Raw genomic sequence first — 16,155 nt, 5'->3', positions numbered from 1 at the left:
AAATTAAACTGCCCCAGCTGTCCATGCACAATTACACCTGTTTAATTAAACAAGCTGTCCCCTTGCGTGTTCAGAGGAAGCTAGACTGTGGGTCCGGGAAGGCGTCTTTGTGTCCTCAGCAACTTAAGGAGGCATTGCTGAGTAAACCCTTACTTCCAAAAGCTCAACAACCGCAGCTGGAAGTCACCAGAAACCGGGGCCCGCCATGCTTCTTGGTCTGTACTATGCCATCCAAAATAAACCTAAAAGCCCCCCAGAAAGGGGGGATGAGCGGGGAGGTCTGGGGGGGTTGACAAAGGCTGGGTTCTCTTGGGCTGAGTGGGATGCTGCAGGTGGGGCAGTAGGGAGAGGGATGGGATGGGGGCATCAGCTGGAGCAGTGGCTGGGCCCCCTTGGCAGGGAGGCCGGGATGGGAGAGATGAGCCCTTAGGCCTCCTATGCTGCAGTGGCTGTACGCCACCACCCCCACCACTCCCCTGGGGAGCTTCATCCAGTCTGCAGCTCCCCCATGTGCCTCTGGGTATCACTTCCGCCTCTGTAGGTGTCATGGCGGACGGGCCCCCTTCCGCCTCGCTGGGTGTCATGGCGGAAGGAGGGGGGGCTGAGAACAGGCCGCCATCTTTCCTTCGGTGTGCCCTTAGTGAAAATGGCGGCGGGGGGCGGGGCGACGGCTCAGGTGACTAGGGGCGGGGCTCTGCTGCTGCGCTGCCCAGGACTCGGCGCGCGAGGCGCGGTTGGCAGCGGCCGCAGCGCGAGAGGCTTCGATGGCGACGGTTGCGGGCTCCGTCCTGAGGGGGCTGCTGAGGAGACGTGAGGGACAGGGACCCTCTGACCCCTCCCTGACCTCTGACCCCTCCCCTTGCACCCTGACCTGTCTCCCCCCCCCCCGAGCTGCCCCCCCTCCCCGTGTCAGTCGTAGGGGGCGAACCCCCCTCATGTCCAGCCCCCCCCTTCGCCTGGGGGAGCCCCAGGGTCACCCCCCCTCCTGGGCATGGCACGGGGGCTGCCCCCCCCCAGGGCACCTTGTTCTCTCCTGCTGCTGAACCCTCCCCCCTAATTTCAGGTAGCCCCCCCCATCCCTGTGCAGGCTGCCCCCCCCCCCCCAGTCAGTATCCATCTGGCAGCTGCAGGTCCCCTGGGGCTTGATGGACAGGTCGGTGCGCCCTACAGAGGCGGCGTGAGCCGGTGGGTAGAGCACAGGCCTGGGATGCAAGTCCCTGCCCCCTGCCTCAGTTTCCCCACCTGTAAAACGCAGGGGGACCAGGCTACCGACCTGCTTTGTGTGGCCTACGCGGACGCTGACGAGCCGGGCATCGTTATCCGTGTGCGTGTGCCCGGGGCCGTGGACGCGGTTTACGGACCCGACGGTGGAGGCTTTTATCGGCCTGGGCGGGTTTGCGTTGAAATAAGTCGGCGGGGATCGGCGTGGATCAACTGGCAAGGCTGGGCCCTCGCGAGGAAGGACGAACCAGTGGTTAACATGCTGGGCCAGGCCTTGAGAGATCTAGGTTCAGTCTCTTCCCCCCCCAGGTTCCCCTGTGTGATCTGGGGCAAGTCCCTTATTCGCACCGTTTGTCAGGCCTGGCCTCCACTAAAAAGTTAGGTTGACCCTCCGCTATGTTGCTCAGCGGTGTGAAAAATCCTCACCCCAAGCGATGCAGTTATGTCGTCCTAACCCCCCCTCCCCTCCCCCGTGTGGATAGCTACCACCTCTCGGGAAGGTGGATTGCATACAGGAGAACCGCTGCCATCGGTGTCGGTCGTGTCTACACTGAAGCGCTGCGGCTGTGCCGCTGAAGCATTTCAAGAGCAGACAAGCCCTCGGTTTTCCCAGTGGTACAATGGGAATACTAGCCCAGCCTGGCCCTCTCTCACTGGAGGATTGGGCAGTGCTCAGATACTACAGTAAGGGGCGGGGCGGGGGGCGCGGTGGTGGCATAGAATAGAAGTACTGAAGATAGCTAGATCGGGACCTGCTCTAATTCCCAGGGCTTCTGCGTGTGTGAAATCTTTCCAGAGCAAACAGAGGCGAAGCAGGGTGACCTGAGCACCCAGGCTCGGCCCCGGTGAAAGACTTGGGCAAGGAGTTACCTGTTGCCCAATTGCTTCTGGGTGCAAACCGCTCTGAACATCTCTCTCCCCCGCCCCTCCAATGTGAACATGCTATTTATGAGCCAGACTCCGAAAGCCGGTTCAGAGGACACTAGGGGAAAGGTTGTGTCTCAGATAGCACTGCACTGACGTGCAGCGTTGAGTATTGTCCCAGGAATGCATGGGGTGCTCAGGGGGTTTTATGTCTCCCTTCTCTTACCTCTTCCATCCAAACATCCTAAAGTCCTTTGTGGACACGAGTGAATTCAGCCTCACAGCCCTGTGAAGTAGCTCAGTGTCCTTGCTCTATAGTTGGGGAAACTGAGGTGCAGAGTGGGGATGGGACTTGCCTGAGGTCACAGAACAGGTCGGTGACAGAACTGGTCCCGATAGGGATGGTTAGAGCAGGGGGGCTGGGAGTCAAGACTCCAGGGTTCTATCCCAGCTCTGGCAGGGAAGTGGTGCCTAGTGGTTAGAACAGGAAGGGTGGGAGTCAGGACTCCTGGGATCTATACCTGGTTGTTGGAGGACAATGGTGTCTAGTGGTTAGAACAAGGCGGCTGAGAGTAGAGACTCAGGTTCAGTTCTTAGCTCTGAGAGGGAGTGTGTTCTAGTGGTTAGAATAGAGAGAGATGTGGGGCTAGGACTCCTGGGTTCTCTTTCCAGATGTTGCAAGTCACATCCCCACTTTATGCCTCAGTTTTCCCAAGTTGCAAAATGCAGCTAATGTTGCTCCCCCTCATGTGGGTGGTGAGGATTAAGGCACTGCAGATGAACAAGGGAGCAGTCTGCTCGTTTACATACAAATAAAGCTGTTCAAGTTGTGCAGGTTTGAGATCCCCTAGGAAGGACGGAGACAAGTCTGGGCATTTTTTTCAGTGATAAAATTGGGGGAGGGGGACCACTGTGTAAATAAAATTGCGTAATAAATTCCGCACCTAGAGGAAGATTTAAAAAAGCACCACCTGGAAAAAATTAACCCACCCTCCTCCTTTTCTCAAACGACACCAGCTTCCTTATGTGCTCTGTGTCTTATTGCTCCATCTCCATGCAGCTCCCTGGTTAATTATTCTTCCAAACCCTTGCCTCTGTCAGGACGCATTGAGCCTTAGAGGCAGCACTGAGCTTTACTCTTTGCGTGGCAAGGAAAACAGAGGCTGAGACGCTGTAACTTGGGTTCCATCATTTGGGCTGCGAAATTCTGACTCAGGCATTGACTTTCAAAAGGGCCAAGCCCAGAGGAGCTCCGACAGCAGTCAGTAGGGGGTGCTGAATGTACCCATCAGCCCCTTTGTGCTGTGCGATATGCAGACAGTCTCTGTGTCAGAGCTTACAGATGAAATAGACAAGGGGTGGGAGGGGAAACTCAGATATGGGGGAAAAGGGATGTGCCTGAGGTCTGTGGCAGAGCCAAGAATAGAACCCAGGAGTCCTGAGTCTCCTGTGCCCTGTCCATTGGGCTACACTGCTCCTCTTATGTTTACCAAACTCTGCCCCATTTAATAGTGCAGCCCAGTACCCCCCCAGGGAATTCTCCTGCGCTGGGATCCCTGATGTTAATAGGCCGCGTTTCTCTTTTCCCAGAGCTGTCCGCTCAGATTCAGCCACTGCTGAGCTTCAGAGCCATGTCGTCGGCCCCAGAGCAGCCCCCTGCATCTCACAGCTATGAGACTCTGAAGGTGTCCCGGGTGCGGGAGAAAGTGTTCCACGTGGAGCTGAACCGGCCGGACAAACGGAACGCCATGAATGCAGTGTTCTGGAGGTAATCCTAGGATCGCTGGTGGAGGGGCCCATGAGAGATCCCCTAGCGCCACCCCCCCCCCAATCCCCCTATGCTGAGGCTAGATTGTGTCCCTAGACAACAAGAAACAAGCAAGGAGAGGGAAGCGGCCAGTTAGTGGTGTCGACAGCACACGTTGCTCTGCCAGGCGGTGGGTGAACTGGGTCAAATCTCAATCAGATTTCTGCCCCAGTGAGCCCAGAACCGAATGTGACAGCATCAGGGTGGGGCAGCATTGGAGTGCAGTGGTTCTCACCCATTCTGGGATTAGGACCCATTTGTAAACCTGGATGGCTTGTCGTAACCCGGTAAATAGCTGTAGTGCTAAAATAAACCAAACACATCTGGCTTGCTACATATTTCTTACCCTCGCTGTAGAATATACAAATCAATGTGATACGTACTAAGTACACCACATGTACCACAGCAGTGGCTCCTGTCCCAAAGAGCTGGCTCGGCTCTCCTCCCTGCTCCCGGCGTGGCGACCTGGGGTACTGGGATGCAGCGCCACTCAAGTTTGGCCCAACCACCCCTTTGTCATGATGGAGGGGTAGATGTGCCAAACTTGCAACAATGTGTCCCATGTAACAGTGCTCGGAGTGGGGAGCCATGCCCAGCCAGCCCCACGGGATTGTGGGATGTATACACAGCGAGCTCTGCAACCCTCCCACCCCACTCTGGGGGCAGGACACCCTCCCTCCCCCCATGGACCTCCTGCCTGGCCATTTGACACATTCTAGCCACCCACGTTGGAGTTGCAACTTACGGGTTGAGAAACCCTGGAAAGAGGGGATGTGTCATGGGAGGAAGCTGTACTGGGAGAAGCCACAGCTGATTTCCTGAAATGGCTGGGAGCAGTCCTGGTGAACTGGAGAGCTCTGGTGAAAGGAAGGTTTGCGTTTAGGGGCTGGGGCTCAGAAGACGTGGGTTCGATTCCTGCCTCTGCCGCGGATTCCTTTTCAGCACAGCTGGCCTATAAAGCCCTCTTCTAAAGCAGCACGTTTCCTGGTGAGGTGCTGCCGATAGGATGTTCTTAGCTGGGGTCGCTGATGCTTTACCATCCTCACCCTGAGCCGGGATGTTTCCATGTCCTTCCCCAGTTTTAGCCTGTCTGATCCCACACCACCCAAGAGATCAAAAACAAAGGTGGTTTTGATTCTCTTGCACTCGTGCTGTGCCATGTGTCTCCTCTAAGCCAACTGTCTTTGCACTGTAAGAGCCTCGTCCCCAAGTGACGTCCAACAGCTAGGGAACTGGCCTTGAAACTTGTTGGAGCTGGTTGGGTCTTGTCGTCAGAGGCTACCGGTGTGGTGCTCTGCTCTGTTCAATGTTGATATCAGTCGGCTGCGTGCGTGTTCCCTCCGTGTGCTGTCCCAGCTCTGCGCAGATCGCTGGCACAGCAGACCCCGAGAGACCCCCCAATGACCACAGACTCTTGTAAGGTACGAAGGCACCCAGGCCAGGTTTATTGTCGAAGAGAAACACAGTCTCCAGCTCCCTGAATCAGATATCCAAGGTGCTGCTAGCTAGTACATATGTGCTCCCTGACAATGGACCGGCTCAATCAGTGGCGGGACTTTCCCTAGGCCAGACAAAGACGTCCACTCAGGGATGCATTCTTATACACAGGTACAAACAGATTACACATCACTCCTGACGTAGCAAGGTGCAATCTCTCTACGTAGCAAGGTGCCGCCTCTCACCTTGTACATGTTGGTTCGAACAAAACAACTCTATCCATCATATTCCCCTTTTGACCCTGTCTTTAGGATGGGTCAGCTTGTTCCTTGTTATCTGTGTGGAATGTTCCAGTATCAGAGTGTCCTGGTACCTCTAGTGTCCAGTATCTTTTAGGTGTGTGTATTTTTGCAGCATCAGCCCTTTCCTTGCCAGCGTCTGTGAGCAGGGCCTGCCTCTGGCTCACAGATTAACTTTGCTTTATGTTAGCAAAGTCTTGACCATTACTTTAATTCAGGCCTTAGGCCTCATACCGGGCCTCTGATACCAAGGTTTATATCTCAGGGCCTCCTCTTACTACAGGTCTCAGCCTGGTGCCCGGTGGGATGGTGTCTGGATCAGCCAATGGGTCGGAGTCTGAACTCCTTTCTCGCCCCTAGAGAGTGAGCGGGGTGCTCTCAAGAAATAGGGGTGAGGGGTTTTGTAATTTTTGGGGATGGCTGAAGTAACTGTTCCTCTAGCGAGAGCCCGGTTGATCTCCCGTTGCTCTGATCCCTGCAGGGAGATGGTGGAGTGTTTCAACAAGATCGCCCAGGACTCGGAGTGCCACACAGTGGTGGTGTCGGGTGCCGGGAAGCTATTCACTGCCGGTAAGGAAACCCGAATGTGCTGGATGCGGGGAGAGCCTCGGATGAGCGGCTTATGTGTCGTGGAGATGGGATGGGTTCCCTGCCGGCCGGAGGCCAGCTCCCGGGTTGCGATAGTGACCAGTCGCTATGCAAGAGGTTCTTTCAGTGGACATTGTTGGACTTAGGAGCTGCACTGGGCCAGTCTCAGCATCGCCTCCCCCTGTGTGGGGCTGGCAGGACTGTTCTGGGCCGGGCCAGTAGAAGCCATCCTGGGCCAGTCTCAGTGCATCTCCCCTGGTTGGGGCAGGTAGGAGCAACATCAGTCTCAGGCGTGAGTCCCCTCCCCCTGTCCTGCATGACCCCGGGGGTCCTGACCTCACCACTAGCAGTCAGTGTCTTAGCAGCTGAGTGTCCAGGTCCCTAGATCTGGGCCTGCAGGGCCACGGGGAGGTCGATTGGTACTCTTGTGGTTGAATTAGGGCTGTCTGTGATTTCCCTCCTGCCCTCACCCCCCTGCCGTAGGCATCGACCTCATGGAGATGGGCAGCGTGTTTGTGATGGTGGAAGGGGACGACACGGCTCGCAAGGCGTGGAACCTGCGCAAGAAGATCAGGGAGTATCAGGAGAGCTTCACGGTGCTGGAGAGGGTGAGAAGGCTCGGCAGGGACACAAGCCAGGCAGATGTTCTTGCCTGGTGTGGACTAGGAGGGAAATGTTTGCTTATCTTAATCGTGTGTATGAAATGCAAGTAGAAAGCAGGCCTTAAAGCCTAAACTTCAGGCTTCAGACTAGCTAAAGTTAAGTTTGTTAGGAGGAGTAAATAAAAAGTATGAATAGTTGTGACGCCAGCCACGACCTTGGGTCATGGTCATCAATGTGTTTTCGTTTTAACAAGTGGTGTACGGGGAATTTTTAAACGGTTTGAAATATTAGCAACTGCAGAATTTGCATTGATGCGAATGATCATTAAAATAATATTATTAATAGCTAATAACATATTTGAGTATAAAAATTAAATATAATAGCAAAAAAAATAAATTTAATATTAATCAGCTTATAATTCATTATAAAGAGGGTAGCTCCCAATTTATAGAACGCTTCACGCACAGCTTAAGAAAAAACCCTTTACCCATTTCTTCATCAAAAAAATGAATTGCCCCTTAATGTTATTTCATCTTAAAATGCAAGTATAAATATAAAATTATTATGCTGTAAAGTCTTTTGTGCATGCTTGCTTGAGTATTATCATATAATACATTCTTAAATTTCATCTCTCGTCGCTTACAGTGTTGTTGTAGCCGTGTTGGTCCCAAGATATTAGCGCGACAAGGCGGGGCAGTGCAACTGTAATACCCCTAACAGTAATAAAAATGTACAGCACCTGGCACAATGGGGGCTGGGCCATGACTGGGGCACCTGGGTGCTAGCGTAATATACCTAATAGCAATAAAAATATACAGTGCCTAGCACCATGGGGGCCTGATTCCTGACTAGAGCTCATGGGCCCTACGATAATACATATAACAACAATAACATGCTCCGGGATCACCGAGAACTGCATCCAAGCATCTTCCTGGCACTACCTCCCTGACCCCTGGCTAGCACTGTAGCTCCCTGCACCAACCCTCCTTGGGGGAGTGTTCCCTGCCCTTCTCCCATTGTATCGGGGCTTCCCTGCAGCCCCCAGCCCCACTGTCAGCCCTGAAATCAGGATGCGAGCAAGAACCTGGCCCATCTGGACAGAGCAGGGCTTAGAAGCCCCAACGAGCCAGCGTCCCTGCTACCCATAGTAGTGGGTTTCCCAGCTGGGCAGGGGCTGATTTGCTTTGGCTCCTCTGATTAACGTCCTCTTGGCTTTCTTCCAGTGTCCGAAGCCCGTGATTGCCGCTGTCCACGGAGGCTGCATTGGGGGAGGTGAGCCCCATCGGATTGGGAATGGGGCTCCTCATGGGGCTGGAATCAGCAATAGGCTGCGGAGCCTTTCACGCCTAGATCCCTGCTTCCAAACTGGCACAGGCCGTGAGGGACTGAAGGTGCTGGCTGTTCAGCCTGTGTGCGATGAGTGTGCTGAGGGTGCGACTCCCAGCAGAGAGGCGGCCAAACTGCCCTCAGAACTGACACTAGTTGGCAGCCTCACAGCAAGGCCAAGCCGGCAGTTATATCAGTGAATCAGTAGGGGGCACCCTTCCCTCTGAGTTAGTATTGAACCCCACACAGCACTAGGGGGTGCCGTGCACCCATCCATATAGGGGATGCCCCAAGGGGAATTTTTGTCTGAACCTCCCTGAAGACTTCTGGCACCAGAGAGAGGGAGAACGAGGATAGGAAAGCGGAAAGGGTGGAGGTGTGGGAATGTTATGGCAGGACCAGAACGACTGTCGGTTCCTTTTGCAGGTGTAGACCTGATCTCTGCCTGTGATATCCGGTATTGCACCCAGGATGCATGGTTCCAAATTAAGGTATGTCCCCGGCCCTCTGCTGCCCTTCATTTGAGGGCAGAAATCGGATTGTCGCTGGCTTTTTAAGCATGTTTTGGGGCATGCTGGGACAGCACTGTGCTTTTTTTGGCTCTATTACTTTGTAACATACCAGTAGCACTGCTCTGTTTTCCACCCCGCAAAATATAAGGCATTTACGCGGCTGTGCAATTGTCCTCCAGAATCCGAGCTCGTTTGATGCTTCCCAGGGGTATCCAGGGTTTTCAGGCACCTTTACCATGAGGCAGTCTGGTCTGTGGATCAGCGCCCTGAAACCACCAGGCTCTGGCCCTGCTCTCTCTGTACAGGCAGCGATAGGCACACACTAACTCATGAGCCCTTGGATTATCCCTCTGGAGTGCCCAGTCCCTGCTGTGCAGAACTCTCAGATCCACTATTCCCAAAAGAAAAATACACGCCAGCTTGTAAGACTCAATGCAATTATGTAGAGTGAGAATAAGTTTGTCAAACAGAGATTCAAGTGCTAGCAAGTGAGAAGATTGGAAAGAAACGGTTACATATAAAACAAAATCATAACGCTTCTTAGAGCCTCCCCTTCTCTAACAGGGCATCCCCCCCGTCTCCTACAAGATAGCGTAACCTCAGTGTTTTCAACAAGTTTACTTCCTAGGTGAAAGGTGCCAGGTTGTCGCTCTGCACCCCCAAATATACCAAAAACAGACCTGCGATGTTCACCTCAAAATAGGGCATCTCCTCTCTTCCCCCGCTGTTTAGTTCTTCTTGTTAATTTCCTTCTGACATCTCTTCCGGCTCTTCACGGGCATTGGCATGCTAATAGACGCCTATTGTATGACACAGTGAGAGAAGTCTCAAGGCACGCTACCTTTGAGTGACCTGCTTTCAACTACAGCCCTAAAGAACAGAATTTTCAGCATATATATAACTCCTCACTATTTTCTGTACTTAAATTTTGCAGTGATTACAATGACCAGTGTGACGCAGGTTTTCAGTAGAGGTCTTACATGACCCTTTTGGTGAACCCATGGGCTCCCTATACCCTTATGTACCCCTGTGGCAGGTGGCATCAAGAGGTCCCTGAGTCACAGTTGCCTTTCACGGTTCTGCAGAACCCCTTCGGGATTCGTACTGATGCCTGAATATGCTGAGAGCCTAAACCAATAGCCCAGAGAACCCATTTATGTCAACTCTGTGGCTTGGTGACGATGCGTTAGTTATGTTAGTGGCATACACACACACACACACACACACGTTAGATAAAAACACACGATACTCTCACTAGAAGGTTGCTGCATAACTTTATTTCTTAGAATCCACAATCCTAACACACCAACACCCCAAAACAGAGCAAGACAAAGCAGGCTGCTCTCTGAGGCAGAGGGGCTCAGCTCACCCTAGTTTGCTCTGAGCTGGCTCTTTGCTGACTGAGTCTGATCTCCCGTTTTCCTACAGCGCCCCCCTGGCCTGCCAGCAGGACCAGGAAAACCCCAGAGCATTTAAAGTAACAGATCACAATCGTAACCCACTTTTCAGTCCATCACAGGATTGCGGTAGCGGGTGCTGGACAGGTATAGCAAGACAGTCGCTGCTTGGAAGAGTTTATGTTGTCAAAGGCAGAAAGGGGGTGGCTGATAGAAGCAGAGTGGTTGGCTGGCAAACGTGCCATTCCCTCTGCAACAATTACTACAGCCACCTTCCTTACCCCAGCTCCACGTGGCTCCCTCTAGCAGTGGCTGGGCCACAGACGGTGCCTTCTGCAGCCCTGGCCAGCAGAGCTGGGTTTTTTAGCTGAGGCAGGAGAGATTCGTGGTTTAAGACCCGGGTTCCGTCCCTGCTGCCGTTGTGTAGCCGGGGCCGTTTCCCCGCGGATCATGGTCACAGAATCACACCCACCCCGCCCCCCCACGGTGCAGCTCCCTTGTGTTTTGTGTGGCCCAGTGAGCTGACGCCCCTTCTGCCTCGCGTCTAGGCACGAGGGTGTCTGATCCCTGCCCTTCTCTCCCCCCTTGCAGGAGGTGGATATCGGGCTGGCAGCAGACGTGGGCACGCTGCAGCGCTTGCCCAGGATCATCGGGAACCAGAGGTATGTACCTGTGGCCGGTTTCAAACGTGGGGACAGGTCAGAGCCTGGATTCTCCCCAGCCCCGTTCAAAGGGGCAGTCAGTTGACTGAGAACTGGCGGATCCATGGGGGTTAGGTTGGGTGCCACAGAATCTGAGCATCAGCGCCTGGAAAAATGCCCCTTTCACACTTCTCCGGGCCCTGTCCTCCCTCACCCCAGGTCCCGCCACAGCCCCCCATTGTGGGGAGTCGTTTCCATCTTTGACCCCCAATTTGAGCATCGCTGACTGTGCCTGGCCATGCTCCTTGAATTGAATTGGCCACGTTCTAGGCTGGCTCATGCGTCGCCCTGTGGGACCTTGCTGGGGAGGGGGAGTGGGAACAGCCCAAGGCCTGCGGCGCTTAGAAAGACTGCGGAGAGCTCCAGCCCAGCTGAAGAGCAAGAGGATTTAGGATCCATTCTCCCCCACCTAGTACTCCCCACTGGTCGCCCAGCACCCCTGGAAACTGGCTGGGTGTCGGGGAGTAGCTGTGTTTCCGGCAGGGCAGGGCCGCAGGCTTGCTGTGCTGGCAGAGGGAGAGGGGAGACGTGGAGGAGGGATCTGTACAAGGTGCAGCCTCTCCCCGAGGGGAGTGTGTGTGTGTCTGTGTCATGCCCACACCTGTCCCTGTGCTCTCCCTCCCCAGCCTGGTGAACGAACTGGCCTTCACCGCCCGCAAGATGATGGCTCCAGAAGCTGAGAGCAGCGGCCTGGTCAGGTAGCCGCCCCCATAAGCATGTTACCCAGGGCAGTGAATGCCCCCTCCTCCTTCCAGAGGCAAAGTAGCCTGTGCTGCCAACACACAGGTGCTAAAGGGAGGCACAGAGAGGGCTTGGGGGGCTTCTCCTAAACTTCCTAAGTCTGTGGCTGTCTTGGGAGGAGACCCAGGAGTCCTGGCTCCCCTGGCAGAGCTGGGGATAGAACCGAGTCGTCCTATGTGTGACTCCTTCTCCCATGCAGAGAGGCCCATGCAGCCTGAGGGCTTCCTTTCCCCCACTGCAGGGGTTTATGGGGTAGAGCCATTGGGAGGGGTCCGGGCCACGCCCCCTGTCGTGATGTGCACTGTGACTGGCTGGAGACCCCGCTGCTGCGAACTGGTTCTGTCCCATCCGCAAGGTGGTGGGCGTGGTGTCCCAGCTCTGGGGGTCGGAGCGCCCCCCTTAGCTTCACATGGCTCCTCCTCCTCTCCCCAGCCGGGTTTTCCAGGACAAGCAGGCCATGCTGGATGGTGCCTTCGAGCTGGCGGCCGACATCGCTGGCAAGAGCCCCGTGGCCGTGCAGGGCACCAAGGTCAACCTAATCTACTCCAGGGACCACTCCGTGCCCGAGGGCCTGCGGTACATGGTGAGCAACCAAGCTGCTGCCCCCTAGCCCTGACCCACAGCCCCCTGGGGTCCCCACACACAGCTGTGCCAGTGCCCCTCATTCCTGGCCCCCGGGCTCCCCACACACAGCTGTGCCAGTGCCCCTCAACCCCGACCCACAGCCCCTGCTATCCCAGCCCTGGGCTCCCCCGGCACAGCTCTGCCGATGCCCTTCATTCCTGACTCCCAGCCCTCTGGGCTCCCCACACACAGAGTTGTGCTGGTGCCCCTCAATCCTGACCTGCAGCCCCTGCTAGCCCAGTCCCTGCCCTGAAACTCTGCCTGCAGCCTCCTGTGGCTAGAGGTGAATGGCCCAGTGCGTTACCTGCCCTGCCTCCCCCCAGGCCACCTGGAACATGAGCATGCTGCAGACTGAGGACCTCATGAAATCTGCTCAGGCTGCCCTGGAGAAGAAGAGCCCCAAGGACGTCCTGTACTCCAAGATGTAGCTGCGGCTCAATCGGACTCTTAGCCCACGGTGCCTTTAGTGTGACCCCCCTTTCTGGGTCAGGCCCTGGGGCCTGCACTAGCCCCGAAAGCTCGTTTCATAGCAGAAGCAGCCACCAATGAGATCAACCCAGAGCTGAGTTATTAATAAACTGAAAGCCAAGCAAACCTGCCCTCTGCTGCATGAGGTCTGGGGCTGAGCAGTGGGGCCAGGGCCACCCGCCCAGCCGTGAGCAGCCGCGTGGCCCAGCGGGAGGGGTCCAGGGTTTGAACATGGGAGAAAGGGAGCCCCAGGTGGTGGCTGGAAAGTGGCAAGGGGCAGAGGACAAGGCCGGGAATAGCCTCCCCAGGGGGGCCGCTGGAAGGAGCACCACTGTAGCCGTTACCCAAGCTGCCGGGGGGTGCCTGGGGAGACACCGCCTCTTCCTGCCCCCAAGGTGGTGGAGGGGGAAAGCGGGACTCTCAGGCCTGCACCAGGCAGCTGGTGGAGCTGAACTGCAGTGTGAGCGACACTGCCCCTAGGAGGGGCGCAGATGGGGGGCACCAGCCCCAGGGGAACGGTAGGGCTTGGCAATAGAGCAGGTGCTCTCTGCCCCCTTGCTGCTGGCGGGGGGGCTGGTGGGGGGGGAGCCCAACAGGGGAAAGGGGGGTTGATGTGTCCCCTTAGCATGAGGGAGCCTTGTGGGTCCCTGCCTCCATGGGCCGCTTTCTCCCCCCCCCGCCAGAGATGGGCACTTTGCAACCTCTCAACATCTCCCTGGAGCACCCAGTCCCGGGCTGCTCACAGACCCACTGTTCCCACGGGAACAGGGGCCACCGCTTGTTCCTTACACGGTCGAAGGCCGTGCCCCTGAACACACGGCACTGCCAGGGGGAGTGGGGGGGCTATGGTGAAAACAAGGCCATGTTTATTTAACAAACAGCTTCAGCAGCCAGTAAGCCACAACCCGAACCCCGGCTTCTCCGTCCACGGTCCTGCCACCAGTGTCAGCCAAGCCCGGCTGTGGGCCCCCTTTCACCAAACAAACCCCGTTACCAGCCTGGGTGAAGGATAACAGGGGGGAACTGCTGCACCCCCCCTTCCCCCTCCTCCCCAGTTGTAGTTGCAGCAGTTCATTGTCTTTACTCCCTGCAGTTTTGGGTTGTTTTCCAAGAGGACCCAAGTCTCCTGACTGGCATTTTGTTTCATCTGTCAATGGGTGACTGTTGTGAAATTGGCACATGAGCTGCCTAGGAGCGAGAAGGGGGCTGTACCTGATGCCTGCCAGGTGTCTGTGCCCCCCCTTTAGTGGCAGACCTACAGCCCATAATAGTACAGACCCCGTGCTTCGCAATCGGCCGCAGGCTTTCAGCAGAGACCTTAGGAGACGCCCTGTAGTGACTAGTACAGCAAGACCAGCGCCGGGGAGCCCTGTGTGTGTGATGCACCTGCTGCCGTTGGCACGGAGCGCTCCCTGGCTCCCGCGGGTGCTGAAATCCCCTCAGCAGCACCCACCAGCTAGCCAGGCTGGCGCCGCCCACGTGCCCAGTGATCGCCAAAGCTGGCACAGCTCTGAGTTTGCTCCTTGGGGCTGACCCACAAATTCATTGCTTTGACCTTTCGCGGCATTGAAACGCTTCATTTCAGGGCACCAAAAATACTGAGCTTTTTTTCCCCCTCCTTTTCAAAGTGTGCGGGGGGGGGAGGGGAAGGAGGGGCTGGTTTGCTTGGTTTAAACGGGGCCAATCGAAGCGATTCACCGGCATTTTGTGGGGAGTGGGGGGGTTTTTCACCCCGACCCGTCTGTTCCGTGGTTGCCAAATCTGCATTTTTGCAGCTGAAAACGTTCTCTCGGCGCCCACGCTCACGGATGTAGCCGAGGCGGGTAAGAGACGACGCCAGCACGCTAAGCTGTCGTTTCTACTCCACTTCCGAGGACCCGGGCACACCCGCCTACCCTGCCCTAGGCAGCTGTGAACATTGCTCATTACCTTGAGTGGGAGGGTAGCAATCAGCCCATAAAATCCAACTACTGGGAGAGCTCTGTGTGGGGAGGGGATGGGGCACGGAGCCAAGGGGCGCTGGCTCCTCCAACCGCCCCACCTCTGTTGGCCTATCCTCTGGCCCACTTAATGAGCTGCGTGGCACAATCCTCCAGGCTGAGCAAACAGCAGTGAAGGTGAAAGGCTATTGGGTTCACTGCCTGGGGGACAGCTGAGGTCCTTCCAAGGTGGCACCATGCAACCGGGGGCTAAACTTCCTTGGGCGTGGGCAAGGCCTGGGCTGGCGTGATGCAGCTTAGCGGCACCATCCCGTCTGCCCCTGGTGGGGGGAAGGCTCAGCCCTTGCCCGTGGAAGAGACTCTGACCTGTGCCAGCCTGCATGAACGGGCTAAACGTGGTCGGCCCCAGCTCCAGCAGGAGCTGGGAGTGGGAAGTGACCCAGGGCCCTGGTCTTCTCCCCTCCTCCCCCCAGTGGCCGCAGGGCAGCAGCGCTGGGAGTCCGGACACCTGGGTTCTATTCGTGCCTTGGGCAAGTCACGTCTCTCGGTGCCTCGGTTTCCCCTCCCCTTCCCTAATTATTCAGACGGGGAGCGCAATGGGGCCCAGATCTCACCTGCTACCGTAACACACCTAATAAGCACTACACTCGTAACGCCAGACCTGACCCCCGCCTCTCACTCTGGGTCTTTGCGGCGCCCGGCCCAATGAAGCCCCATTGTGGGAAGGGTGGGCTCCAGGGGCTGCCATAACACCAGTGCCAATGCCCGTAAGAACATCACCCCCTAGGGAACTGGCACAGCACGGCTGGGGTTCCTGGCTCCCAGCCCTGTGCTCAGCCTGCCATCCCAGCGCAACTCCGGGGAACTGGCTCCGTGGGGGAGCAGGCAGCGCCCAGGATCTGGCCTCTTGGTAACCACAGACTGAAACACCGGTGCCACAGCCTCCCTCGTGCACAGGGTGCGGCCGCACCAGAGTCGAGGGGCCCGGCCACAATGCTTAGCAATGAGGCAGCTAGTCCCTCCCCTGCCTGCTGCCCCCCCTCTACCCCCCACCATGGCTGGGCCAAAGGCACCGGCCCATGGGGCCCACTGTTTGCTTTCTGCCGTGCTGAGCCAGCCGCCCACGGTCAGGCAGGGACGCTCCCCTTGTCAGCAAACAGCCCCGGGACGGCACCCATCTATCATCTGGGCACGGCTCTCTGGAGAGCTGCACCTCCTGGGGGAAAGGGCACAGGGAGGAGCCACGCCCAGCCCTCCCCAGGTCTCCTACAGCATGTCCCCTCTGCTCCCCCAGACCCAAATCCCCTGCCGTGTGCCAGCACCCCAGATCCAATCCAGGTCACCCGCTACCCATGTGCTGGCTCCAATGATAGCTGGGCCCTCGCCTTTGGCTGGACATGCCGCCCAGCGCCCAGCCCTTTGCCTGTCCTAAGCTGCCGGTGCCCCTGCCCTCTGGGATCAGCTGCTCTCACGGTGCAGGAGAAACGTGGGCACGGAGAGGGAAAGGGATCGGCCCAAAGCAGGGCTGCCAATTTTGGATGGATGTATTCCTGGAGGGCTGGTCACATGACATTAAAGGTGAATCGTTTAATTCCTGGAGAGTCCAGGACAATCCTGGAAGGTTGGC

The 16,155-nt window shown here is 56.6% G+C and overlaps 1 protein-coding gene across 1 annotated transcript; it reads left to right on the top strand.

The window, feature by feature from the left end:
- The first annotated feature begins 705 nt into the window (after positions 1 to 705).
- ECH1 (enoyl-CoA hydratase 1) lies at positions 706 to 12,714 on the top strand. Its single transcript, XM_065420762.1, has 10 exons — positions 706 to 810; positions 3,676 to 3,853; positions 6,110 to 6,198; positions 6,700 to 6,824; positions 8,043 to 8,091; positions 8,572 to 8,636; positions 10,646 to 10,716; positions 11,382 to 11,453; positions 11,929 to 12,079; positions 12,444 to 12,714. The coding sequence occupies exons 1-10, from the start codon at positions 765 to 767 to the stop codon at positions 12,546 to 12,548; spliced, it is 951 nt and encodes a 316-aa protein (XP_065276834.1). The 5' UTR covers positions 706 to 764; the 3' UTR covers positions 12,549 to 12,714.
- The last annotated feature ends 3,441 nt before the right edge of the window (positions 12,715 to 16,155 follow it).

This window comes from Emys orbicularis, chromosome 21 (assembly GCF_028017835.1).
Source record: "Emys orbicularis isolate rEmyOrb1 chromosome 21, rEmyOrb1.hap1, whole genome shotgun sequence".
Lineage (NCBI taxonomy): Eukaryota > Metazoa > Chordata > Testudines > Emydidae > Emys > Emys orbicularis.
The sequence above is the reverse complement of the archived record's forward strand: the minus strand, read 5'-3'. Positions and strand labels throughout refer to the sequence as shown.